This window comes from Pelodiscus sinensis, chromosome 17, assembly GCF_052426305.1.
Source record: "Pelodiscus sinensis isolate ZL-2025 chromosome 17, ASM5242630v1, whole genome shotgun sequence".
Taxonomy (NCBI): domain Eukaryota; kingdom Metazoa; phylum Chordata; order Testudines; family Trionychidae; genus Pelodiscus; species Pelodiscus sinensis.
Window position 1 is genome coordinate 11,279,798 of NC_143068.1, and position 27,809 is coordinate 11,307,606.

The 27,809-nt window shown below is 43.0% G+C and overlaps 2 protein-coding genes across 8 annotated transcripts in view; both read right to left on the reverse strand.

Moving 5' to 3' along the window:
• Positions 1–59: 59 nt before the first annotated feature.
• Positions 60–9,662, reverse strand: ADRM1 (ADRM1 26S proteasome ubiquitin receptor). Of its 2 annotated transcripts, none has more exons than XM_006126175.4 (10): positions 9,519–9,662; positions 7,021–7,231; positions 6,649–6,765; positions 6,360–6,483; positions 5,875–5,961; positions 3,876–3,957; positions 3,435–3,664; positions 2,650–2,807; positions 1,300–1,402; positions 60–289 (listed from the first exon to the last, which is right to left on the reverse strand). In XM_006126175.4, the coding sequence occupies exons 1-10, from the start codon at positions 9,611–9,613 to the stop codon at positions 183–185; spliced, it is 1,314 nt and encodes a 437-aa protein (XP_006126237.2). In that variant the 5' UTR covers positions 9,614–9,662; the 3' UTR covers positions 60–182. The 2 variants fall into 2 exon arrangements, with proteins under 2 accessions (XP_006126237.2, XP_006126238.3); XM_006126176.4 differs by having other exon boundaries at positions 7,021–7,249; positions 9,519–9,655.
• A 3,937-nt stretch (positions 9,663–13,599) lies between these two features.
• The window catches only part of OSBPL2 (oxysterol binding protein like 2), a 67,523-nt gene continuing 53,313 nt past the window's right edge, over positions 13,600–27,809 (reverse strand). For 5 of the 6 annotated variants that reach the window (XM_075901095.2, XM_075901092.2, XM_075901094.2 and 2 more), the window contains 6 exons: positions 27,386–27,475; positions 26,615–26,738; positions 21,921–22,040; positions 21,282–21,405; positions 20,470–20,560; positions 13,600–18,249 (listed from right to left, as the gene is read on the reverse strand). In XM_075901095.2, coding sequence (XP_075757210.2) covers positions 18,147–18,249; positions 20,470–20,560; positions 21,282–21,405; positions 21,921–22,040; positions 26,615–26,738; positions 27,386–27,475 — 652 coding nt within the window. In that variant the 3' untranslated portion in view covers positions 13,600–18,146. The other variant, XM_075901097.2, reaches the window with a different exon arrangement.

Consider the following 27,809-nt stretch of genomic DNA (forward strand, 5'->3'; position numbering starts at 1 on the left):
CAGCAAGCATATCAGCTGAACCACTAGCTAACAGACTACTTAATGCTCCAAAACCTCAGTGACTTGGCAGATAAAAATCCTTTATTTGTAGATTCAGCATAAGGATAATGTGACATTAGCAAATAATCCTACTGAAGTTGCTTAAGTTAATGTCTAGGACTATTCATTAGGGAGCACTTAACTTAATCTAAACTCATATCTTCCTCTTCATCTTTCTTGTCCTTTGATTCTCCATCCTTTTGATCTGACTTGACATTGTTCTGCATTGCTTTGGCAAATGCTTCTACATCTGAAAAATTATGGATATTAGATTAGTTTTGCACTAAGGACAAGATGCATAATCATAAGTTAACTGAAGTTTAAAACTGTTGAAAGTTTGCTTGTATGTTTAGGGTTAACATCAGTGCAATCAACCAATGGAACTTTACTGAGCTTGATACATTACGTCTACACACACAGATCATCTTAATAGATTTGACATCCCAACATTTCCAGTCTTGTCAGAACTGGCAACAGACACTCCCACTGTCTTTGGTTACTTAATTTACTGCAGCAGTGTGATCAATTAACTATTCCATTATGAAAAACAGCAGCTGAGTGACTGCAACAGGAAATCTATGTCTAGTTCCTGTCCCAGCTATGTTTGCCAACAATGAGTATGCAAATGAGGTGCAGATAGCATATCACTGCCTCATTTGCATAATTTATGCACACCATTTTTGCAAAGGGAGGGGTAGTATGGACCTTATTTTGCGCAAAGCCACCTTTTCCCACCAGATCCTTATGCCCCAAAAAAGGAGGTTTACTGACCTGGCAGGAAAAGGGGGTTTGTGCAAAAAGAAAACATCCATACTACCTTTTTGTTGGCATGGTGATATGCTAATCAGCACCTCATTTGCATACTCACTGCCAGCAAAACCAGCAGTGTAGACATAGGATGCAAGCTCTGCTGCATTTGGGCATTGCACATACTTTAGAGAGCTCTCCAGAAAAGTGACTTTTGCTTTGAGGCTGCTTTTTTGACTGAAATGCTACTTACCCATCACCTCAAGAGACTGAATACACACACTTAAATGTTTAGACTGTGTGTCACAAAGTGGAGTCTAGTATTTTCATTTACTAATTAAGTTTTCAGAAGAGCCCAAAAACTCAATGATTTTAGGCATTTGAGTGGCTTTTTAAAAATCTTTCCCAGCATCTATTCCCATGATTGAATATGGTGTGTCAATCTGTCATTAACTACAGGGCAACAATGCTGTAAATCCATGCTCTTTCAATAGAAAATATAAAAACACTTACCACCTTTATTTGCTGCATCTACTGCCTCAGCTGGTAAGCCAAACTGACTCATTAGTGGACCAAGTTGTCCGGAAGCTAACGCAGCACTGAACATGCTCAATGCCTGTGAATTAGAGGCAATACCAAATAAAACTTGCATTTTGTTTCTGCAGTATTTGAATATATTACTCTTCACCTTGGTTTTGACATAGAAATGATATAATACAAATGCACTGATGCAACACCAAGGGTTGGAACTGAACGTGGAACCTCTAGAGCTTAGTCCATGAGCCTCTACAACTTGAGCTAAAAGCCAGCTGGTTCTCAGAGAATGCATGGGCTCTACAGCCTTAGCTAAGTGGACTAAGGGCATCTATGGCAGAGTGGATGCTCTCGTGCAAGAAAGCTCTGATGGCCATTATAGCCAGAGGGGTTTCTTGCACAAGAAATTCATGTTGCTGATCTACACTGCCCTCTTGCGCAAGAGGGCTTATTCTGTGTAGGGAGAGGAATAACTCTTCCGGAACAAGCCCTGTTGTCCGACGCTGTACCGTAAATTTACTTGCGCAAAAACGCGCGTGCAGTGGAGACACGCACAAAAACTTGCCGGAAGAACAGCTGTTCTTGCACAAGAAGCTGCCAGTGTAGACGTAGCCACAGGGTATTAATTTAAACCAATTTAGCTAAAGCACAGAATGGGGATACTGACTTTCAAATCAAATTTGAACAGTGCTCTAAATCAGATTTAAAATTATATTAAAAGTGTATCCACACAAGGACTTGTAGCAAAAAACTGATTTGTTAAATTGCTGCAACTTTTGTTTTTGGGCATGCTCAAAGAGGAAGACTACAATAAGCAAATCTCTCTTCCCTACCAATTTAAACTTCAAATTACTGGACATGTTAGACAATCTAAGGATGTTCTGAGATTGTGGTCAAACTCTGTTTGAAAATTTTCATGACAAAGAGATGGGGGAACCCCAGACCAAGGATCAAAGTGTCTTTAGACTTTGTGGGATTAAGTCACTGGCATGGAAAAGCAAACTCTTGGTATTTATGAGCATCCAATAGGGAAAAAGCACACAGACAAATACACTTGAGACTTGTGTAACTATTTTATGCAGAAAATATTGGGGGAAGGGGGGGTGCGGAGAATTTGATCCTAACACTTGCATAAAAACTAACAGACACTCAACTGCTTGTTAGCTACATGAAGCCCAGGAAACTGAAGTATGCCCAGTCTACACTGAAAAGATAGGTCAACTTGTGTGTGTGAAAGATTCACAGCCTTGAGTAGCACAGTTACGCTGACCTAACCCCGAGCATAGATAGCACTAGGTCAACAGAAGAATGTGTCATTGTGGCATCTACCTGTTGGAACTGGGGAGATGTCAGAGTGTTCTGAATCTCTTCTGCTGTCTGCGGCAGCGATTCCCCAGATGGAAGATAAGGCAGCAACCGTTCTTGAACTTCAGCATTTGCCAAAATGGGAGCCATGATCTCAGGAGTCAGAACACTGGCCAAGTCAACTAGGATAGAAAAAAGCACAGTGGTTTACTTTAACTAGAGCCACTAGTATTCACTTCAGCCACTAGGGATGTGAACGTTTAGCCGAGAACATACTTAACTGAAGAGCTAACCCTCTTGGTTACACACAGCCCCCTCCTCTCTGCTGCCTCGGATACAGAAGCAGTGGGGGAGGAGCGGGAGAGAGGTGGGAGCCAGTGAGTGTGGAGAGCCAACTTGAAAAAGACAGTGGGGGGAGGGGGGAGACAAGGGAGTAGGTACACACAGGGATCCCAGGGGCAGCAGCATATGGGGGGCAGGGGAGAGAGCTGGTACGCACTGAACTGCCTGCCTTACCCACCCCCTGCTGTCTCTCACGGAGGCAACAGCATGCGGAGAGAGGAGAAGCAGAAGCCTGGGTGCACATTTACACAAATAAATGCATCTTAACATCCCTAGTGAATGATGACATGCAACACTCCACTTTGGACATGTAACATTCTCTGGGGGCAGTCACAAGTTCATCATTTATCCAAAGTCAATTCGAGTTCAACAAAGGTTTTCAAACCAATCTGAAATTGTACAGGACAATAAAACAGCTTTAAAGGCACATACGGCATCCAACAGCTGTCTGCTCAGAGTGCTGTTACCTTGCTGTCCTGCTGCTCCAGATGGCACATTCATAGTAGCTAAAATGTTCTGAAGATCACTCAGCTGAATAGGCTGAGTTGGGCTTGTTGCTGTGCTGGTTCCGTTGCCCGAACTTGGTGCAGGGCTGGGACTGGCTGCAGTTGCAGCCGCAGGAGCGGATGGAGCTGGTGTTACACGTGTAGAGGAAGTAGTGGATGATGGGGTTACGGCAGCTGACTGGCTGCGAGAACTACAAGTATAATTCATATAATTAATTGGAGAAGCACTTAGCACTTTAATTATCAGGTTCCTACCAACTTTGGGCATGTGTGCTCACAAAGGGGCTATTTTAAGAAGCAAGAAATCTTATTTCCCAGTTTTATTCACTAGTCCCCAGTTCTCCACAGTTCAGTGAAACAATCAGAAGAACTACACAAATAGGTGCATGGTGTATCATTTACCTTGATGATGAGCTGTTGGTTGGAGGTCCCCCACTTCCTAGTAAGCTAGCCAGGCCAGGTCCTGTCAGTGCACCAAGCCCACCTTTCATAAACGATTAAAAGGCATTTAGAAACTATTGTATGTTCTTTCCCTTTATAAAAATAAAGCCATTTCTTTAGATTTGACTTAACTGCACTGCCAGGCAACATTCCCCCCCCCCCCCCCACTGTAAAGAGAGGTCATTTTTGCACCTCCAGTCACACATGCTAAAATAATGGGGGGGAGGGGGGAAAGAGGAGGAGAGAAGTGGAATAAAAAGCTATTCTTTATGGAAATACAGGTATTTTTATTTTCTAATTTTAAACCCTTATTAGAATAATCCCTGTCCAAGAGATGCTTGTGCTTAATAAACTGTTTATCTTTTTTATATAGTTAGGAGTTGAAGTGGCCTTGGTTTGTACAATACAAACAAAATCCTCTCACCCAGAAAACCCCCTCAATCTCCTTCAGTTTTAATTCTAGTGCAAGGTGGCAGCATTGGACAGGAAGTTCTGTGTTCACACACTCTATAGGCAGAACAAAATCAAGTAGGATGGTCCATTGCTTCCAGTAAAATACTTCACAGGAAACACAGCATGGCATTAATGTATGGCAAAAGGCCAATATAGTGATGAGGTAAGTATCTTGTACACAAGACTTAAAAAAACAAACAAACAACTAAGAATCATCCAGCCTGTTCCTAGTCATAGCTTCTAAAATGGCTGCAAGAACAAGCTACACAGAATTAGAGGGTGGTTTAAAAAAATGCATTTAATGATTTCTCCTTTTGAATTGTCTCTTAAGCCATGTGATGGCCACTATCTCCATATATTATATTCCACTTGCTGCTGCTCCATATTCCAAGTCTAATTTCTGTGACTTTCCCACATGAAAAATCCACATTCAGTAATCCAGTCTTTTGAAATCAAACAATCTGAAGACCTAGAGAGCAGAGCTATTGCCCCATTAGCATATTCATGATGGACTGAAGCTACAGTGGGAAAACATAGGACTGAGAAAGAAACAAGCCATTTGTTTCGCTGCTCTTCTGTCCCCTCCTTTCTGCAGTGTTCCCCCAGCAGTAGTGGCTCATGCTGCCTTCTCCAATAGCACATTTTCTCCACTGTTCCTTAATCATACCACTTTCACAGTAGGAGCAAGACAGACTACACGGCTAGTGTCACTCTTGAACTATGCGCTGCAGTAGTTCATGTCGGGAAGCTCATGTATGAGCAGTAATGAAAAGACTCTGAAGGAGAGGTGCGCAAACCAGATGAGAGACAGATGTCATCCAAGGTTTGCCACTCCCAATCCTAGCAAGGCCCCAAGACCAGTACAAAGATGGCATGATCGGCATCTACAAAAAGAAGCACCTTGTCTCACTGATCAGCAAGTTATTAAGGGAATGTGATCACTGATCACTAAAGGGAATGTGCACCTTGAATAATCTTAAGCTGCCCTATGGCTAAATAAAACCAAGTGAGATACAGGAGACCCTCACAATTTGTGGTTCAGCATATTTACGAGTCTCCTGTCTCATCTACCAAGAATGGCGAGGGTTTCCTCTATGTATCACTATCAAGTTTAAGGAGAGGAGGTAATTAGGAAATTCAAATCAACCACTGCCCTCAAAAATATGCAGAATGTTCTCCTCCGACTCCCTTCTTGGAAGGTAGTCTTCTGCTTAGTAGCCATATTCCTGCTCCCTTCAATCCTAGAACACTAGATTTGTGGGGGGGGGGGGGGAAGCCAGCACATGATCAACATGTGCCAAAGTTGAACTACTGGTCATTCCTTCCCCTCCCCAGTTTTGTTTCCCTACCTATTATGTGGTCTTTGAGGAAGGGACTTTCCTTGTCACATGAAGAAAGTACCATTGAAAATTAACAACAGTGGAAGAAAATAAGTGAGTATAAAGGTAAGATTTAACCCAGAAGGAAACACACACCATTGTGGCATAAAGATATGAAAGCATTTTACCAAGTCCTCCTAAGCCCGTTGGTCCGATCAGCTGCATGAGCTGGTTATGACTCATATTTCCAAGAAGGCTTTGCAAGCCACCCTCACCTAAAGAAAAACAAAAAAACAAAACAAAAAAACCAACACATTTTTCATAAAACTCTGGCTCAAGCAGCAGGAGATTGACATTTTTCAAAGAAAAACCATTTCAAGTGTTTACTATTTTAAGATGCTCAAAAAAGTGCAGCTTAGCTTTAGAAAAGGGAGTATTCCAGAAAACTTAAACACGTACAACCAACAGGGGTTTCTTCCACCAGACTCATTTGTCAGCCTGCTCTCTTATGACCGCAACACAATTTATTTTGCTAAAGGTGTGTCTGCATTTCTAGTATAACCCTTCTCCCCAAGGTCACCCTCCAAAAATCAGCAGGGACTTGTTCCTAAAAAATGGTGAAGTGTACAAAAAAAAATTTTCAAGCTGAAAAGAAGCAGAGAACAGACTGTACCTCCTAGTGCTGAGAGCTCATGGCCTCCACTTCCACTCCCACTTAAAGCACCAGGCATTGGTGGATTGTTGAGATACTCATTCACTTTTCGGCAGTGCTCCTCATCTTTATCAGTCTTCGGTTCCTGCAAGAGCGAGTTGTTCTTAAGCCTCTAAACATCTTCATTAGAGATTAGAAGTTGGATAATTCTTTAAAGTGCAGTCTCCCATCTATCCCCTCCTTGAATCTCTCTCTCTCTCACATGGAATTCCTTTGTTTCAAATCATGTTATCATTACTTTGCCACAAACCTGCATCCAGAAGAAAAGTCGCTTTGATCCTGCCTTGAACTTCAACACATACACACGACCCGTAGTACACTGAGCTACCCTCTTAAATTCACAGTCATCAGGGAAAATAATCAAGTCCTGGAAAATAAGAGACATTATAACAAGAGATTTAGGAAATATTCTAATACTTCTTTGCTTACTCCTGACACAAACCTATCTCTATGCCTTCTTCCATACTGCCCCTTACACCAGATACGTACTTCCAAAGCCTATTTGAAAAGCCAACACCTGTCTTATACAAGTTTCTCCTTAAAGACTTTCACAGAGGATCACAGTACAGGATACAAAAGAGCCATTACAAAATTAAAATAGAAACAGTGAAGTTATACTCACATCTTCAACATTGCCAGAAGTCCTGTCCTTCCAACAAAAGTGAATGAGGGAGTCATCAGTTTGCTGGATATAAACAAGGCCTTTTCGTTTATCTGGAGTTACAGTACTGCCTTTCAGAGACATCTTTCCTGCCCGAAATTCCACCAAGTATTTACTGGATGAGCCACGAGAGCCTGGCACCAGGCTGGGAAATAATGCCCCTGAAGACATCCTGAAAAGAGACAATGGTCTAGAAATATTATTATATCAATTGTTTTTCTCTGCTGCAAAGATATCACATAAACCTGAACCAATAACTAACTTCACAAGAGAAATCTGTCCACCATTTGCAATGCACTATCAAAGAGCTGAAGTGCTAACAAAGCCATAGCAATTATATGGAAAAGGCTCCAATGTTCCCCACTCCATTACTCTTATGTCACTGATCCATTAACTTATTAAAAATGAAAATGGCTTATTCTTGAAACTTGTTCTTTGATCCTGAGAAGCATGACACAGGCCAGACCAATTCTGTGTGCTGCAGAACACTACTGTAAATGATCCTCTCTTTCAAATCTCTCTTAAAATCTCTATCACGGTAGTACTCCAGCTAGTAATTTGCACAAAGGCTAATACCTACAATAGTTATCATAGCAAAAAGTTTTTATAACTAGAACACTGTGTTTTTTCAAAACAGCCTGATATAGGTGCAGTGTATTCCACAGTAACTATGTCAATGTGTAGTCGACTATAAGATTAACCAATAATCCTACTGTATCAGAGGCAGTAAAGGGGGAAGGGTAGGAGCTGGTGCCCGTGAAGAGCTAGCTTAAAAGCCAGCTCCCCATGAGTACCAGATTCACCTACCAGCCCTGCCTCAGGGACTATCGAATAGTCATGTAACCAATAACACTGTGCGTGGTTACACAACTATTCATTAATACTATCTCCAACAACCCTATTCCACAGTACTGCTTGATGTAGCCTAAAAAACTCTCAGAATATTTAGAGATGTTAACAATTAGACTAAGATAAACCCTCAGAAGACCTTGTCACACACAGGCTTTGCATTTGCTTCTGAAAAGCAGGTGCCATTGTTTGAACCAAGCTTAAGTGCAATTAACATTTGAACAAAAAATTGCACATCTTCAACATACTTTAAAATATTCTTGTACCAGTCACATAAGAAACTATACACAGAGGTAGCGGTTTTAGACAGTCTCAGCAAAAACAGGGAGATTCTTTCACATCATGGTTCTGACAGTGAACTACAGTCCACAAAAAACTTATGCCCTAATAAATGTGTTAGTCTTTGAGGTTCCATAGGAGTCCTCGATGATACACAAAAAAGTTCAGTGACTGCCCTCAAGTTGCATAACAAAGTAACAAACAGAAGGAGCAGCAAAAAACAGGAATCCCATAGTCATGCTACATTCACTACCAAGCTACCTGGTACACACTGCATATGCATTCGGGAAATAAGAGCGTGATCTTGAGCTATGTGTACTCAGAAAGCAGTGCCTATGTAGAACAGCTCTGCATACGTAAACATTAATTTGTCCTCGTATAGAATAGTGACACTGTAGGATAACCATGTAAATGGTTAACGGAGAAGCCTGGGCATATCAATTACCAAACACTGTTACACACAGGCTCCTGCCCTGCTATGGACTGTTTCAGAGCCCACAGCACAAGGGGAGAGCCAACAGCTGCGCCACACTGGCTTCCAGGAGCACTGATAGAGGCAGCAGTGCTGGGTACCAGCCGGCACGGGCCTGGAGCTAGCTTAGAAGTTGGCTCCTAACACACGCCAGCTCCCAGGGAGGTGGCTACCCCCCTGCGCCACAGATGCACGTAGCCATGTAACTGCTGAAATGTTCAGCAGTTAGTTACCCAATTACCCGGTTTTTAACCTCCCTAATGCAGATTACGCAGGTGTTTTTTTAACTATGTAATTCACTCCACGTGACCCATGTGCCAGCAGGCCTGACGTCTGCCCAAGTCCCCAGGCAGCCTGGAACGGTGCCAGGCAGGAGTCACCCCAACCCACGTAGCCCTCGAATTGGAAAGGACACGTAGCCACCGCAGAGCCAGCCGGGGCAGAAGCCTGGACGGGGACTCGCTTCTCGCCCGGCAGCGGACTTGGGGCGAATCATTTCACCTCCGAGGGGCAGTTTCCCCACTGCCGGGGGGGAGGGGCGGTCCGAGCGCACGAGCCCGCAGCGCCGCTGGCAACCACCCAGGGGCGCAAGTTCTACGCCCCATTTCCGCGCAGCCCGAGCCCCCGCGCGCAGCGACCAGGCCCGCGAGCGGCTGAGTCACGCGCGAGGTCCCCACACCGCTCCCGGAGCGGCGGCCCCACAGCCCGGAGCTCGATTCCCGCCTGGGGCGAGGGGTCCCAGCCCCGCCGCGGGCCACACGCCAGGCCGCACAGCGCGGCGGCGCCTCGGCCGCCCCCGGGGCTCGACCCTGCCCCCCTCGAGCCCGAATCCACCCCCATGGCGCGTCCCGGCGCTTACTTGCCGCCTTTCCTCGGACCCCTCGCCCCACAACTCTTCCGGCTCCCGGTCCCCTGAGGAAACCCAACCGCCCCGCCCACTTCCCCACCAGCCATTGGGGATGGCCACTTCCGACGGGCTCTTTCGCCCTTCCCATTGGTCGGATCGTACATCGGTCAACGCGATGCGGCCCGACATGCACCGCGCCGGCTTCGCTGCGTTTGGTTGAGAGCGAGCTCCCGCCCCCTTCCGCCCGCTCCGGCTTTTGTGCTGTGTCATAACGGACGAACCACTCGCAAGGGAGCGGAGGGGAGGCCTCTAGCGACTCTCAACGGCACGGACTGTCCCTGCGGGGGGTAGAGCACATCAGCGCCCAATATGGAACTGACACTAGTGGAACGGCCCATTAACTAGGCCCCTACTGGGTTCGGGGCAGTGATCCCTACTGCGACCCAATGGAACAAGCCGGAGCAGACCATCGATCCTGGGGGGGGGAGGCCATAGGGACACCCTGTAGAAACGAGTGCGTAGTGGTTCATCCGTGATGGGGCGGGGGGGGGGGAGGGGGAGGAAGGAGAACAGCTTCTAATAATCCTCAATAGAAGTGTCTGTGGAACAGCCCATTCTCCCTTTGGGGTTGGGCCCCCCCCCCACAATGGAACTGCCTGGAGCAGTGAGGAGCATCCCCGGTGCCTGTGGAGTGGCCCATCTGCCCTTGAGCACGTGGCCCTTTTGCTCAGCTCCCCTGCTGCTCAGCCAGGTTCTGCCCTCAGCCTTCTGCCTCTGATCCACCTGCAGGGGGCGGGCCCCTCCCTGGGGGCTGTGAGTGCCCAGCCCAAACCCCCCGCTGCCTGGGGAGGAGGAGGCCCCTGGATAGCCATTGCCAAGCCTGGGCTAAGAGATTCTGGCAGCTGGGATCGCCCACGAGGACAGGGGAGGTTTTGTGTAGCATGATGGATGCTGAGCTATGAGCAAAGGAGCACTGCAGTGTAATGCAAGCACACCCTCCGCTGTGGCCCAGCACAAAGGGTGACAGGAGGGATCACCTGTCTGGTTTTCCCTTTCATATTCACATACCCTCTGCTTCTTGTTTCCCACCCCTTCCATTTTTTCCCCTTTCTCCCTATTTATTTTGGGTCTGGACATCCTAAACTCAAAACTCCAGTCATCTGAAAAAGTGGGCTTTGCTTATGAAAGCTCATGATACCATCTACATATTTTGTTAATCTATAAAGTGCTACCAGACTATTTGAGGATTACCTGTTGTGTTCTCTCCCTCTGGGGCATCTGGTATTGGCCGCTGGCAGCAGGCAGGATACTGGGCTAGATGGTCCTTTCATCTGACCTAGCAGGGCTTGACAAGCGGCGTCGAGCCCTGCTTGCCAGCCGCACGGTTTGGCACCCCGCGCATGCGCGGACCATGCTGCAGCGCTGTGCTGGGCTAAAATCTACTGCCACAGGTGAGTAGATTGCCATAATTGTCGGGCCCTGTGACCCAGAATGGCATTCTTATGTCCCAGGCATCAGCCAAGTGTCTTGACGTGGCCAAATCAAAGGGATACTTAGATCAGTGTCTCCCAATTTTATTTGGCCACAGAATCCTTTTCAGCTCAAAAGAATGTTGCGGAACCCCTAGTAACAGTCTTCTATATGGAGCAGGCTGGAAATGTGGGGTCAGGGTGGGGGAGAGGAGCGAGGAGGATTTGGGTATGGGGTCTGGGCACAAAGGGGAATGCTTAGCTAGCTTGGCACCCTGCTGTAGCAGGGAATGCCTCCAAGCAGCACACTCTTGTTCCCCCAGCAGGGCGTGGGAAAGGGAGCTCAGTTCCCCGGGGGCCCCCATGCAGCAGGTATCTCAGTGCAGCTGCAGTACTAGGTCAGGCTTCCCGCTGGCGGGGGAGGGGGCAGAGCCCCAGCTGAGTTCCACACGGCCCTTACCAGGGCACAGGTGGCAGTTTAAAAATGCTGAGATCTGGGAGTGGCTACTCAGCACCTAGGACCCAGCCACCCCTCCCCTCCCGGCAATAGCAGCTGCTGTAACAAGCCACCACCTGCACATGAGGCAGCGGCAGCTGTGAAGCACCAGAGGCCCCATGGGACGGGCAGTCCTGTGGCATGAGAAAAGGACCACCTGGTGGGGCAACTGCGTGGGGGGAGGAGCATCAAGAGACACATGCCTCCAGAAGCCTGCTCCTGCCAGCACAGATCTAATGCGAGCTGCCTACAGGCCCTGCAGGGGGCAGAGGAGTAAAATTTTCACTTGGGTTCTGCAGAACACCATTTGGGAAACACTAACTTAGATTGTAAACCCACAATGGGCAATCTAGCTAATGAGGAGCCTACCCAAGCAGCCCTCCATCTCAGAGGACCGTAAGATTGTTGTAACAAAGACCATCTCCCAGGGTAGGATAGCTTTATTTTGCTTACATACCTACAATTTGTGGGGTGTGCCACCTGAAATATGGGAGCGCTTTGATTGGACACAGTGCATAGTTCTCACAGTCTGTGTCTTGTGCACTCAGCAGGCACCTCACTTCACATGCTCTTTATTTGTGTGCGTCATGTCAGAGGTATTCAGATAATGTTGGAAGGAGGGGTGGGGCTAAGATGCTAAGAAAACTGTCCTTTATTTTTGAAAAATATAATATTGACAAACCTACTATAAAAGAAACTTAAAAAAAATAACAAATGGTCTGGTAGCACTTTATAGACTAACAAAACATGCAGATGGTATCATGAGCTTTCGTGGGCACAGCCCACTTGTTTGCTAACTGAACACAACTCATGTCCATTACTCCTGCAGACCCTGCTCAACTTGCAGTTGTGGCAAGAGAAAACATTCCTATGCAGGCAGTTCCGGGAGCTGTCTTCCTTTGCTCATGGCCAACAATGGAGTCAGTGGTTCCCAATGCAGTGCCCACAGGCACCATGGCGCCCGCCTGGGCCATTTTTTGTGCGCCCGCCGAGTGATCAGGGCTGGCCCTGTCCCTGGGTGCACGGCACATGGGCGGTGCCAGCCCCTGGGCACATGGTGTATGGGCACCCTTGGCCCCGGGCGTGCAGCGCATGGGTGGCCCCGCCCCAGGGTGCGCAGCATTTGGGTGGCCCTGCCCCTGGGTGCGTCATGCAAGGCCTGTGCCGGCACCCAGCACACAGCACAGGAGCGGCGCCGGCCCCGAGCGCACAGCACATAGGCAGTGCTGGCCCCAGGCGCACAGTGTTTGGGTGTCCCCGCCCCTGGGTGCGCAGCGCAAGGACTGTGCCAGCCCCTGGACGCACAGCATATGGGCGGTGCCGGCCCCTGGGCACGCGGCACAGTGGTGGCACCAGCCCCGGGCACACAGCACTGGAGCGGTGCTGGCCCCGGGCGTGCGGCGCATGGGCTGTTCCGGCCCCGGCGCACAACGTATGGGCAGCCCCACCCCTGGGCGCGCAGCACAGCAACAGCCCAGTCCCAGGCATGTGGGCAGCCCCCACCCCTGGGCATGCAGCACAGGAGTCGCGCCGGCCCCAGGAGTGCGGGGTATGGGTGGCGCCAGCACAGCACGCGGCGTATGGATGGCCCCGCCCCCAGGTGCACAGCACATGAGCAGCCCTGTCCCCGGGCGCCCAGTAGCCCCAAAAGGTCGAGGACCGCTGGAGTAAGAGAACACACAAACTAGGCAACATTTATTCCAATTCAGAAAACCAGACACCTGACGAAGAGTATGAAGAATCTTATCTAATGGGACTGAACAATCCAATTCCTGTTTAGCGCTATACATTTTGAGGTGGAGCAAAGTACAGCTAAGCATCCTGACCAAGATGAGCCATGAGGCACAGTTATCACTACTGAGCAGCATGTGTTTGTTTTTTTAAGGACTATTTAAGGACCTAGAAACACAAGGTGGCTGAGGTGATCTCAGTATACAAATGCCAACCCACTGATTTCATGCATATTCTCAGCATCTAAAACTGTAGATGGAAACAAGCGATTTACTATGCAATAATTCTTTGGACAATGTCACACTGGAAGTCAATTGCTTGCACTAAATCATGATTTTTTTGCTAGCAGATAAACATGTCAAATGCTGAAATAATATTTAATACCAAACATTGTATATCTTCTTCAAAATGACCTTTATTCAGATTTACAGTTTAACATTTATGTCCACAAATCTGTACAGACTTCTCTGAAAAGCTGAATATGATTGTTATAGATGGGTATTGACCATTATTAAATATTATAAAAATAAATCAATTTCACTAAATCATTTTTATTTAATATTTTCATGCAACATGGGTAAGGCAGACAAAGTGTGTAAATATTTAAACAACAGCAATTGAGTAAGGCAAAAGAAAAGCAGCTTCAGTCAAAGTGGCCTGGAATTCTGGGTATAAGCGAGTTTTAATATTTTTCATGCTACAAAACATACCAAAAATGAGTTTTCTATGTTAGAATCATTAGATTTACATAAATTTAAATATTGCTCTATTATACAATTGACCCAAACCACAGGTGTGTTTTCAGAGAGGCAAAGATACAGTATATTATAAAATTATGTAGTGTTTTAAGTCTACATACTGAACAAATATGTTTATCTGTCATATTTAGATACACAAAGTACAGTGAACATGAGAGATAAGGACTACATTTATGAGGAAATACATCAGGCAAATGTACTGTGCAGATGGTTACAAATACAAACCATTTTATCACAAACTATTAGTATGTAAAAATTAGTGATCTGAAGTCATTTATATCCATTCTAGATTTAGGAAAATTCTTGAAAAAAAACAAAAACAAAAACAAACACCCACCATCTTCCCCCAGATTTCAAAGCATTGAGGCAGAAAAAGATAAACCTCACAGCCTTCACCTCTTAATTGAGTATTTTAAACTGTTTATATGGGACACCACTGCTAATCATTTCAGTGTTTTTTCTACTTAACTTGGAGTATATAATTCCCCTCCCAATATAATCTGGGACCCAGGAACTGCCAGCGTCCAATATCCCAAACAGTTGTCACAAATCTATAGTATGGTGTATCCTCAAAATGACAGAGAGGTTCTGTGCAGTGGCTATAAAAAAAATTTCATTCTGTTGGAATATATAGTTTTACCAAAAGCTTAATTTACCATTTTGAAGGCCCACTTAGTGTTTGGGCCTTTAAAAACATGTAAAGGTGAAACTGACTAACATTCAAAACATATCTAGATTCACATCCTTTTCTTTCCCTTTCTTTTTTGATTTGGGGAGGAGTTTGAGTTGCGCCAAAAAAGTGTTTAAAACAAATGAGTTATTTTTTTCAAGATCAGTAGCTTTCAGTATATTAGTGATACCTACATTTTTGTATTTTTCTACTAACAGCCTGATATCAAAGAACTGAGTCCACTGCATGCTCAAGCAGAAGAAAAGGTGTGTTTGTAGGGATTAAAGTTCTAATTCAAATTCTCTCTCTCCAATAAGCATCATGGTAGATACAAAGGAAAACAACCAGCCAAGATAATGTGCAACTTTTCCTTCCCAGAAAAGTAGTTACTTTATTTTGAAAGTCACGCTTCAAAACATCTTTCACACGATATATTGGCCTGAAGTGTGTTTGGCATCTATTGTGGTTTCTTTAAAAAAAAATTCCACATAGGTGTATTAACACATACCAACATACAGTTATTTTAAATACAGTCAGTGTTTAATAAAGTTATAAAAGTGACATTCTTTTAAAAAGGTGCAAAGTTTAGCTAATGTGTTTTAAGAAGTAAAACTAGATAGGTGAGCTCTTCATTTAACAAACCATTAATGTTTTTCATTGAGACACAAATAATCAAAATGTAACATTAAGTATCAGACGGCTAATGAAATATATGCTAGCCAGCAGAATTGGGCAAGCATTTTGTAAATACTCTGGATGCAGCCTTAATAAGCCAAACAAAAAACAGACAAACATGAAATTCAGTTGAGGTTTTTAGGGAAATAAACACGCCATGGGGGAGGGAGAGCAGAAGTTATTGGGGTTTGATTTAAAATTAGGAAAAATGCCAAAGTAAACAGACTTATAAAACACAGTAAGTGGTAATAGGTGACATTTTTCTGGAGTTTTTTATTCCATGAAGACTGATACAATGCTTTGGATTAAGTGTGCCTCTATAGCCTTTTTCAAATAAAAAACTAATTTGTTTGCATAATGAAAACATTTTTAGACCTACTAAACTTAGGTTGTGATTCAAAATGAAAAGATTTGCCATCTGTACATCTTATTTATAAATAGGATTTTTAAAATTCATAACTTTTTCATTCTGGTGACTTTCTATTTTTATGTATGTGTCTTAGAGCAGAACTAATAACAGACAAACTCAAGTATTTACGTTAAATAAGAGTTATTCATGAAACATTACAAAAATGGCTTAAAATTTGAATCCATTCACTGTTAGCAGTGCACAATGCTCCTTATGTTAGCATCTGCTTGCAAGAAACTTGAAGCAGCTTAGAATATATGAAATATTAATCTTTTAGGTTTAACTTTGCAAAAAGAACCTGATAGGAAGTAGTTAAGTTGTCCATAAGCATTAGTTATTCCGTATTAAAATCAGAATTGCCAATATATTTAAATCTGGAGTGAACATTTTTTTTCTCTAGCACACCAATATAAACAATATCAAGATTAGCCTGGATGGCCAAGAGACTTCAAGGTGAACACAGTTCATTGCTGACGACAGGATACAGTGACATGAATTTATTTCAGAGCTGTTCCTTAATTGCCTTTAACTTTCATGGCTTACCTTCTTCACTGAAAAAATGAACAAAATGTAACAAATATAAAATAGCTCATTTTGGGTGTAAAAGAAATATGTTTCTCTTGAGTTTTGTGTATTTTTCTTCTAGCTGGTAGAAGCACTTCAAAACCTAGCCTTTGGATGAAGTCACAAGTATGCAATCTGAAATGCATCTGGAAATCAGATGGATTCTTTCATGAATACTCAAAGAAATGCTGGTGTTTAACATCAGCAATCTCTGAATTACTATACATTTATCAGCAACATCACCAGTTTCGATTGGTTACTAAATAGAGAGCTTTCATAAAAGAATGAGCAACTATTAACATTTGTTTAATTTCTACATCTAATTATTTAAGCCCCAATAGAAATGTACTACTTTGATGACAATTTAACTCCATAAATGTATAGTCAGTCAACTGATGTGCAGTTTAAATCATTCCAACATTATATGCTTTGACATTTCTATGCCAACAAAAGTAAATCAATTCTCTATGACTGCAAGTGGTTACAGAGATTATACCCATTACTAGTTTTAAAATAACTTCAGTTATGCTGCTTAGCTTTAAAAAGATTGGCTTTTCACAACATACAACCAGATGTGACCCTGTTTCAGAACACGTAAAAAACAAAAAAAAAAAACAAAAAAACTAAAAACAAGTAAGACCATCTATGGATATATACTGAATGCTTCCAAAAGAAAAGTCAGTCTAGAAGCATAAATAATGCATACGGCCTTGTCTACACTTACCGGAAGATTGATACTCTGGGGATTAATCTCCTGGAGGTTGATTTAGCAGGTCTAGAAAGGATGTGCTAACTCCACCACTGATTGCACTCCTGCTGACTGGTACTCCACCAGGCCATGAAGAGGAAGGGGAGCCAATTGCAGAGTTTCTCCGCTCAGCCCACTCCCCTCATAGTGGGGACCCTGTGGCAACTTGACCTAAGGTATGTCAACTCCAGCTATACTATTCACATAGCTGAAGTTGCATATCTTAGGTAGACATTGCCCCATAGTGTAGACCAGGCCTAAGCTGCCAATAGTAGTGCTGGAGACCCAAGCCTCCTAGTCAAAGTAAGCGGCCACAGAGATCTTTAGTGTACACTGTAATCACAACTTCCATGTTTCTACAAATCTCTCTGAAGCCTTCTGTTTTTTAAGAGCAACATTTTACTTCACAAAAGCAGGTATTTGCTAATTTACCCTTCCCACACCCCAACATAAGGTTTAAGTAATTGTTATCATAAGTACATAGTTCAAGTAATGCTCACAGTGCCCAGAGACAATTCGGAGTAGCAGTTCAAGCTGCAGTAAGCCTAACATTCAGTGCTTTGTGTTTTTTAAGCCTTTGAATTGTACTGAGATAGACCAGGAGCTTCAATCTCTTCAGCTCTGCTTACCATTTGAAAAAGGTCATATACATCTCTTCACAAGGAACACTACTTCTGCCTGCTTGGATCATGTTTGTACCATGCCAATTTACCATTGTTCCAAGTTCTGGATACTTCGATTTTTTAATGCTGTGCTAAGTGAAGTAACAAGGATATCACTGCTATTTTTTTCTTAGCTATATAATTAAAAGGGTGTTGTAAACTCTACTGGCCACAGCATACCTTTGACAAAAAAAAGACAACCCTTTAAAACTTAGTTAAAACATGATGATTTCAGATGAAAGCTTTACAGGAAAAAAATGTAGCAGCATTTAAATATATGGCAATCAAAATTAATGACAAATCCTTGATTGGTGAATGATACAATTTTCATTAAAATTTACTTTAGAAAAGGTGTGGGGGTTTTTTGTATTTGCTATTAACAAAACCAGAACAACTGGCACTGAATGAAATTTAACAACTAAGTGTCCAGATGAGATGGAGTGATGGGTTCAGATATTTCAATATATATCTGGACAGTCTGAGAAATTTCTATCAAAGTAGCCGCCTGAATATAACCAGTCTGAAGTTCCAGTGTATGGATTATTGCCTTGATGAAACCATCTGTGAAAAGCAAATGAAGTGGGTAAAAGAACATATATTAAAGGAACATATATTAAAGAAAAAATGTTTTTGCTTCTTTTACAAACAAGAATAAAAATGCACCTGAATTTCTCAGTCTAAACTATCCTTTCCCATTAGATATTGGGGGGAGCAGGGGGAAAGAAGAATCAAGTTCTTAAGTTACGTTTATTAAATACTTTTCTCTGTCCTTGTTTATAGGCCCCTTTCTTCTTGACCTTACAGTACTTGTTTTATCATTCCTGTTCGAGATCTTTAAAAGGAAAAAATCTAAATATCAACATTCTTTATATTTTAAATTGCCAAATCAGGTTTTTGTATAAAAAATGTTCCTTCTTTAAGAGTATTCACACAACAGTTCTGTTCTGTGTAGCTGCATTTCATACAGCACAACAATAGGAGCTCAAGTTTAAGCTGCCCTGTGTATTAACTGGTAGCAATAGTTGAAATTAAGTCATTCTCAACCTGTAGTTTGCGGAGCCCTGGGGATCTGCAGTTGATATCTAACATGTCCACCAAAGGTGGTTTTCACCATAGAACAGTGCTTTTCAACCTGTGATCCAAGATTTCCAAAGGGGTCCCTGCCACCAATTGAATTTTCTTAGTGGCCTGCAAATGAATCAAGGTTGAGAACCTCTGCTCTAGAAGAGATTCTCAAAGGCACCAATGGGAATTTGGCATCCATTTCCCACTGATTTTCAATGGGAGTTTGGCACTTAACTGCTCTTTCTCCCTTTGAGAATCTTTTCCTGTTGCTTCAAAATTTCATTTTATCTGTTTACTACAAAAGAAATCCTTTATGTGCAAGAATAGCCTGGTTTCTTTTTCCAATGTGCCTGTAAGGCAAGATTGTGAATTGATGACCAATGAAGTAACAGATACGGTGTATTTCAAGATGGTTCTATACTTGGTTGTAATTTTTAACACTTTTTTTTTTAACTGGGCAAAGCCAAGGTGGTTCTGCACTATCCAAGAGTTAGGGTAAATAATTTCCAATCTGAAAAATATTGCCTTTCCACAACACAGACTTGATTGCTGGTTAAAGTAAAAAAAAGTAAATACCATCCAAATCTTTCAGTGCTCATGTCTCTGCCTGTTACTACACTGATACATGCCTAAATAGTAATAATCATAATTCAAATGTTCCTTTTCCTTACTCAGATGAATTTTAAACTTTCATGATCAGCTTTTTTTCTGTAATGATTTAACAAACAGGGCTCTTTCTCAATTAAGATTTTCCAGTCATTTTTGGTTTAATATTTAAAAGGTAGCTGGCATGTTTATGGATTACGAGGACATTAAGAGAAAACTTCATTCTGTTCCCAAGGACACTACAGATTCACTGTGTGACCTTGTTATTTCACCTCTCTGAGCCCTAGTGACAGCACCTTTGTAAAGAATTTTAAGAGCATGCACCTAGGAATGAAAACTTCTTTAGAGTTGTAAAGTATTGTACTAGTATTTCTTGGGGTTTGGTTATTTTCAGAGATAACCATTTGGGTTGCTTGTTCTTTACAGCAATGTGTTTCCCAGTAAAATCTCCACTATTGGGTATTTTGTGTTGGATACCCAGGCCCGCCAACAGGGGACTCAAAGAGTGCAACTGCCCCAGAGCCTGGAACTCCCAGCCACTACTGGTCACTGCCACTACTTCAGCAGTGGCCGGGTGCCTTCATCCTTTAATTTGCTGCTGGAGCACCCCATGGCAATCTCAGAGCAGCGCTAAGGGCTGCTCAGGAAGGCAAAGCAATCTGCCTTACTCAGGGTCCTGCCCACGCTCTTGGCCCTGCTGAAGACACCATTTGATGGCTGCATTTTTTCATGCTATAAGTACTATGCAGGGAAAAATCCACGGAAGGCTACCTCTCCCTCTCTTAAAAAAAACTACTCTGGGATACTCCCACCGTCTTATTCATCCTGTTGTAAAAAGGCCAACTCCAGTAGGCAAAAGACTTTGATACTCCTTTGGTATACTTTTGACAAACTTCAGCCTCAATCTATTTACAGCCGTTTGGGGCGGTTGGGTTGAAATAACCTACAATTTCGGCTTCATGTTGCATTTTTTTAAATGTTCTTTCCCCACAAGACTTCAAGTGACGCTACAAATTTTTCTGTAATACAAAGAGGAACTGAACAGTAAAACTAAACAATTCACTAACCTTAACCACATGCCCCACTATCTTCCCTTCCTCTAAAAATTACCTTGTCGTCCATTCCACTTCATCTTTTGCACGTTCCTTACGAGTAGATCTTTGTTTCTCTTCTAGTCTCTCCTTTTCTTTGCTAGCCAGATCTAACAAATATTTAAATAGGAATTGGTTACATTGCAAAATAAAGACAAAAAGAACAAAACATGGGAAAGGCTGGAGAGAAAATTAAAGTCATTTTAAACACAGGAAAGCATTTGTTGTACACACCCTCTTTAAACCAAAACAGTCACCTCTGACTCCTTCAAGGCAGCAGCACACCAGAAGAACTGATCATCCAAACAAACATATTGGGAATCCTAAATCTGGTATTTCATTTGTCAGAAATACTGTATTGGATGGAGTAAGCAGGGGACCGACAGCCTCTGCAGGCCCCTGGGCTAGGTATGAGGACAGCTCTATGCTGCCAGAAGGGTTGGGGCCGGGGCAGCCAACCTTATGCATCTCCTGGAGCATGGCATGCCTCCTCAGTCCTTGGAGCTGCCTAGAGCATGCAGCATAGCACTCCAAGCAGCGATTTAAAGGGCCCAGGGCTTCAGCTGCCACAGTAGCTCTTTGGCCTCTGTCAGCAGGCCGGAGGGTAAGGACTCATACGCTGTTCAGGAAGGAGTAACACTCATGATCACAAGATGGTGATAAAGACAAAGTTACCCTAGAACTACAGTTATCACCCAGAATTTATAAGTGGGTAAAAACCTGAGGATAGCCACCTCGACCCAAACCAGCTCTTTTTCATCTTCTGTATGGTTAGAGGAGTGGAGGGGTGTAAAGAGGGAGAATTAATAAATCTCTAGCAAACAAACATACCCAGATCTCCATTTTCCATGCTTCTGATATCTGGACGTAGACGACAGTCAGTGGGAGCTAAAATTGCTTCCATGCCCGTTTCCAGCTCATTGAGACTCACAGCAAAACTGGTGAAATTGTATATCTTAAGGCAGAGCAAAGAAAATACATGTATAGTCAAGTTTAAAAAAAAAAATCACAGTAAGTGACATTTGGTTCCCTTACCTGGGTTGTTACAATGAGATTTTTCAAAAGTACTTATCATTGAACCAATTCCGCTGTTACCGACTACAGTGAGAATTCGGCTGAGGCTGAGCACTTCTGAAAATACCACCCTTAAGACTTAGGAAAATAAAAATGTGACAGAAGTGACTGAAGCGGCCTTGCTACAGAGGATCAAGAAAACTTGTTGCTCATAGATTCTCTGATTCTGAGTTGTCTCAAGATTATCGTTTTTATAATGTATTGAACAGGAAATACAAAACAGATACTTTCAAAAAGAAACTTTACCCTTTGATATCAGGGAAAATATTCTGGGCATTTTCTCAAATCTGCCTTTAAGACTATAATGTACGTAAGATGAGTTAACCTTGACCATTGTGATAACATCCTTGGACAAGCCACCATGACCAGAGGATCCTAATTTATTGAACTAGTCACCTGTGATGAGTTTGGAGGTCTAGAATTTATTCTCCAAAGCAGCTTGCTGCCTCGTATCATTTGTACGGTCTCTTGGATCTCTGGCATATCATCAGCCTCGTCATTCTCAGCATCTTCACTCTGAAACAAATACACAACCCCTGAAATTACAGATAGTTCTTGTGCCTAGAATTCGCTGGAGAAGACATTAAAAATCCTATCAAAATCCAGACCTTCCATTATGCCACCAACCTAGATGTCTGCTCTCCTTTCCTCCTCATTATGTCTGCTCTCCTTTCCTCCCTTCACTCACCTAAGTCTCAACTTCATGCCTTCTCCCATTTTCTACCTGGCAAAAGCACCTTCTCTATCATCAATATTTAGGTCTTCCAGAAATATTTTTTTTGTTTACTTCACATTCTCTCTTCTCATATCCTATCTGTTCTGTCTTCAATTATTAGCTCTTCAGCTGTGGTAATGCGCCCATACCGATAGCCACCCTACACACTTCTGGCAGCGTGTAAGGTACATGTTGCTACAGCGAAAAGTAAGCTACCTTCATACCACAGTGTCCGTGAAAGGCTCTAGCACAGAGATGGGGGAGGTGAGGCAGCAGGGAAAAGCTTCTGTAGATGCCAACTGCCGGAACCTTTCACTACAGTGCGGAAAAGCTTTGGCAGCAGGGAGACACCAGCTGACGCAGTTCTTCCCTGCCGAGGGAAACGGTTCCAGCAGCAGGGCATTGGCAGAGTCCTTCCTCACACAAAAGCCTTTTTTCCCCACTGCCAGACCCTTTTCCCGCAGCAGCTGGAAGGCAGCAGGACACTATGTGACTAAAAATAGCAGTGTAGACACGAAAGCAGGGTGAAAAGAGAGCCTCGTAGTGTACTTAAAGTGCAAACATGCCAAGGTCTGTACCCATCTGCCTAAGACAGGCCTCACCATCTACACCACTATTTAAACCCTTGCTGGGGGGCTTCCTGAGTACATACTCTACATGCTGGCAAAAGAAATCCACAGTGAAGACATAGCCTTGCACGTGTACATAATGTGCTGCACTCATTGGCAGCACTAGATAAGCAGTAAGTCATCAAATATCTATAGTCTTACACCTGGTGTAGTCACATACCAGATACTGAAGGTTGATTAGCAAGACGATCTGCTAATGTTCCTTATGCCTCAGTAAAACACACTAAGCATGCAGTTTCAAAAGTCAAATATTTGACATCCTCTCACTGATTCCTTCTTTACCTAATTCAACCTAATGCAATCCATTAGTTTGCACCAGGAGTTATGCGCCCATTGCAGTGCAATACTAGTTCTTCCTACCATCTCTTTTGGCCACCCAGAGGTCATTAAAGATTTCATGATGCTTTTAAAAAAAGATTGAGAACTTTTCCAGGATTCCAACCAACACTCCCACTCTCCATACAAGAAAGACAGGTACTGCTTAGGTGAATACAGCTGTCACATTTGTCTACATAGCCACTACACTACCAGCATGAAACTGATTGAAGGGGCCCTGTCATTTCTTACAATCCACAAAAAGTGGTAAAATAATAAAATATCTTTATTCCAACAGGGTTAAGGAACCTAATTTCAGGTAGTCCAGGATCAAAATGTAACAATTGCTCTCAGGATGAGATTAGACAGATTGAAAAAAGAGCCAGGCTTCATAAAATGTAAAATGCAACAGAAAAGAAAATTCTCTTAGACTAAAGTGAAGTCGGCCCATCAGTTTTGCATTCATTAAAAAACAAGGTATACTTAATGTGCTACTTGTACATAAGCCCTACCACAAGGCTACTTAACTTTGGAAACCCCAGGAGCCACAATGATACTCACAGAACATGCCAAGGGCCGCAACTTAAGTGTGGTTGCATTTACATGCAAATATAATGCTACTATATGTAAATCGCTTCTTTCACACTGATAGGCACGAATACAAAGATTATGGCAAGACTACACAACACGCAGGCCCCATTTAAGTCAGTTCTGCTGATATTAACAACATGCAATATATACCCAATTTCCACCCATATGACAGCACTTTTAATGAGCAACGACAGACCAGGAATTTACCTACTAAAACGCATATCAACAGAAGATCATTATATTGACTCGCTGTTGTGAAGCATGGTCCCAGTGGAGGCCATGTTCAAGGGATCCCACCCACTGGCCGCATATTGAGAGCCCTGCATAAACCCAAACCGCACCGCGGGCTGCAAACAAATGGGCTGAGGGCTGCATGCAGCCCACGGTCCGCGTGTTGAATAGCCCTGCCCTACCATATCAAATAGCTTGAGGGCTCCCTAAATAGAAGACATGAAATGCAATGGTGATGACATTTAAAAGGATTCTTATCTTTGGAAAATGGAATGAAATTTTGTTTCAATACCATAAAAATAATGGATTTTAATTTTTTTAAAGAATGAAACACAGAAAGACAAGCGATTTCCTCTTTCCTTTGTCCAGATATTTTATTTTTTCCCATTTAGAATTGGAAATGGTATGATTGCAGGTACCTGAAAATCACCAAATCAGACAGACCTTATCTGATGGTTGAACTGGAATTAAAATATTCTACTGTCTTATACCATGAGAGAGGGGGTAAATAAGTTTGTGCTATCAGAGTAATGCCATTCTTACAGTGTCAAACACTGAAAAAACTGAGGAAATGCAAGTGAAATTTTAGAATCACTACAGTGAGCTTTGGCACTACTGTTTAGTGCTTTTCTCTCAAGACATACAGAGGAAAACATACACATTCAGGAATGATATTCTACATTTTTTTAAAAAAAAAGTGTATGTATGCCTCATAAGCCACCAATCACAGTCAATCAAAATTTTATAACCAAGAAGAATCTGGCTATAAAAATGTAGTATTTCAACACGGCATCCTTCATACAATACAAGTGACATTTCCACTCCCAGGGTGAAATCTGAATAAATGGGCTTTGCAACTTGAGATGAGGAAATAGTCTTCTTCCAAACCTGAAAACAGGATGTGTGCCACTTAGCCACAGTCTCTGCCATCACCATCATCTTTCAGCTATAGATGTAACTGACCTCCGCTCTCTGTATATATTAGATTTGCACAAATCATGGGTGACTGTCACAGTCTACCCCTCCCCCCTCATTCATCCTGGACAGTCTTCAACCCTGCAACTCCTGAACTCCCACTTCTTGCCACCATTCCCCTCTATAAAAATCACAGGCAGTCTATGGCACTTTAGAGACTAAATAAAATATATAGAATCATGAGCTTTCATGGGTAAAACCAGCAGGGGAACCACTGTGAATTGAACCTTCCACAGTTAAATTGCAGAGAGATCAAAAGGATTTCAGCCCAAGAGACTACCTGAAAAACCAATGACCATCAATAGGGAAATCCAACACACTGACAACCGGCTGAAAATGTCACACAATTAAAAAACAAAGAAATTGTGTCTGAAGACAATCGTGTCCTGTCTGGTTTAATATAATGTACTTCCGTTTGTGTAACAGACAGGTCCTCTCGAATTCACATTATGGTAAATTCAAACTTACTTTCCAAGCTTACTCTTTTGAAAAAAATCCCTGAGAGTGTTTTCCATTGCAACATCTGACTTCCTATTGGGCAACTCCCCTTCTAAATGCAAGTTCATCAGAAAGGGAAGATGAATTTTATAAGCCCTCATTTTTAAGCTCTCTGCAACATGAGCCCTAAAAGGCTCAAAACACAAACGGTAAATAAAAAGTCAAACTCAAAAAAAAAATCTCATATTTTTCAAACAATTGCATGATTTTTCATGGAGATTTTTAAATGCCTAGTGTGGCAATGCCACAGGTTGGACCTCACTGGTCCGGGACCCTCAGGACATGACTGGTCCCAAACAAGAGGATTTGCTGGACCAGGGGAGGTCCTTCCTGTCCCAGCCCATGCTGCCATCAGGTTAGGACTCCGGCCTGTCTCCGCTGCAACCCCAGCTCCCTGAGGTTCTCTAGATGCCGCCAGCTCCACTGCTGCCAGGGCCGGAGAGCCACAGCTGGTGCTCTGCAGCTTGGGTAGAACTCTGCAGCCTGGGTAGAACTCTGCAGCCACGGCCAGAGCTGTGCAGTCAAAGGCTAGGGCGGAGCTCCCTGGCTGCCACCGAGGCTGGAGTTCCCTGGCCACTGGAGCCAGAACGGGGCCGGAGCGGAGTTCCATGGCCACCACTGTGGCCAGAGCTCCCCTGCTGTGCCCCGATTCCTCCCTGTTCTCCCCCCACACACACTGGGCTCTCAGATGAGTTGCTGGTGCACCCTACAGCGCTCCTCCCCCTGCCACCAGACCTCTGTTCCTGGGCTATGTGGTCCAGGAACATCCGTGGTCCATGACAGACTATGGATGTTGCTGGACCAGCAAGTTCCAGTTAAGGGAGGTACAAGTTGTTACCATTTTCCTTACTAGCAGACAGTAAGATGCAACTCAAGATCTGCAACAGTAGTTACCACATATCAATCTCCATCTCTATGACCAATCCCTGCAAATTGCTCAGAGCCCTCATCTTTCACTGAAGTCAATGGGAGTCCAAAGCACTCATCACTTCCTGGTATTAGGGCCCCTGGATACAAAAAATATCCACCATAACAGCGATAGCTTCACCACAACCACATCAACAGATATTCTTCTAATCAGACATTTGTCCTTTTCTGAAGATGCTTTATCCTGAACAATTACATGAAAACCTTACCGGCTTCATTTTCTTCTGGTCACCACCTCTCTTCTCGTTCTTTTTAGAACTATCATATGTGGCAGGATCGATACACCATAAGCATTCTGTCCATTTGCCATAGATCACAGAGAGCTTCTTCTTGCTGTTTATAGAGGGAAAGGAGACTTACTTTTGCTGCCCAATTTCTATATCTTCCTAACCTAAAATCAGCATGATGTAATCCAGATGATATTCAGGTTTTCCTGATTTTTGTTTTTTCCTGATTACTACAAACTTCTGGGAAACCATTTATCAGACTAGAAATGCAAAGATGAACATTTCAGTATCCCAACATTTATGGTATTCAGACCTGTGCTTTGAATGTTCCCTCATTATTTAGCCAGTCTTATGCTATTTTCCATTGTTAAACTGATTATAGATGCAATAGTTTATAAAGATCAAGAACAAGAACATAACAGTTTGCATTTGGGGAATACAGCTTTTAGCATTTTTGACAAATATTTTAAATTGAAAACTAGAAGTCCTAATACATTACCAAGAAAAGGACATGGTCAGCAGTAGTATTATTCTCTATGTTTTCTCTGGATATCTGTCCTTTAAATCTGGATTGCTACACTTAAAGCCCAATATGCATTCTAAAATCAATACATGTAATACTTACCCAGGAAAAAGAAATAAATGAGAATGGGAGAAGTCTGCTAAATTTTTACATTAGTACAATCATGTTAAGCATGTGTCAGTCCAACAAGCTGGTGCTATTAAAAAAAACCACGCAGAATTTCCACTTACTTTTTGTCCTGAATGTGACCCTCTACTCTGTGAAGCTCTTTCCCAAACAGGCCGCATGGTTTAAAATTAAGGACACATTTATCTCCAGTACTGTAAATGAAACAAATTTACCATTTAGAAAGCCAGCATCTAAATATGTGAAGGGCAGTGTTCACTAATGCATTTACTTTGTTAAAATTAAACACTATTTAATGAAAACACTTAGAAATCAGGTAGTAAAAGCCACTGGATTACTGGAAGTCCTTGTTGCTTTATTTTATTCTAAGACAGGCATAAAAGATAACTCAGAGAGCTTTATTAAAAATCAAATGATTTCTGAATAAATGGGTGATTTCTGAATAAAACTCTCTAGGAGTCATTGGGAGTTAAAAAGGAATAGGAACTGTTCCCTACCCATGGTATTTCTTATTATATCATTATGAAT

What these genes read in the sequence shown, in the direction of transcription:
- ADRM1 (XM_006126176.4), bottom strand. Translation starts at nt 9,613, where the DNA reads ATGGCTGGTGGGGAAGTGGGCGGGGCGGTTGGGTTTCCTCAGGGGACC. An exon ending in AACGGGCTTAGGAGGACTTG is followed by an intron (nt 3,958 to 5,874) that starts GTAAAATGCTTT and finishes CGTTTATGAAAG; the next exon opens with GTGGGCTTGGTGCACTGACA. An exon ending in ACCAACAGCTCATCATCAAG is followed by an intron (nt 3,665 to 3,875) that starts GTAAATGATACA and finishes TTATACTTGTAG; the next exon opens with TTCTCGCAGCCAGTCAGCTG.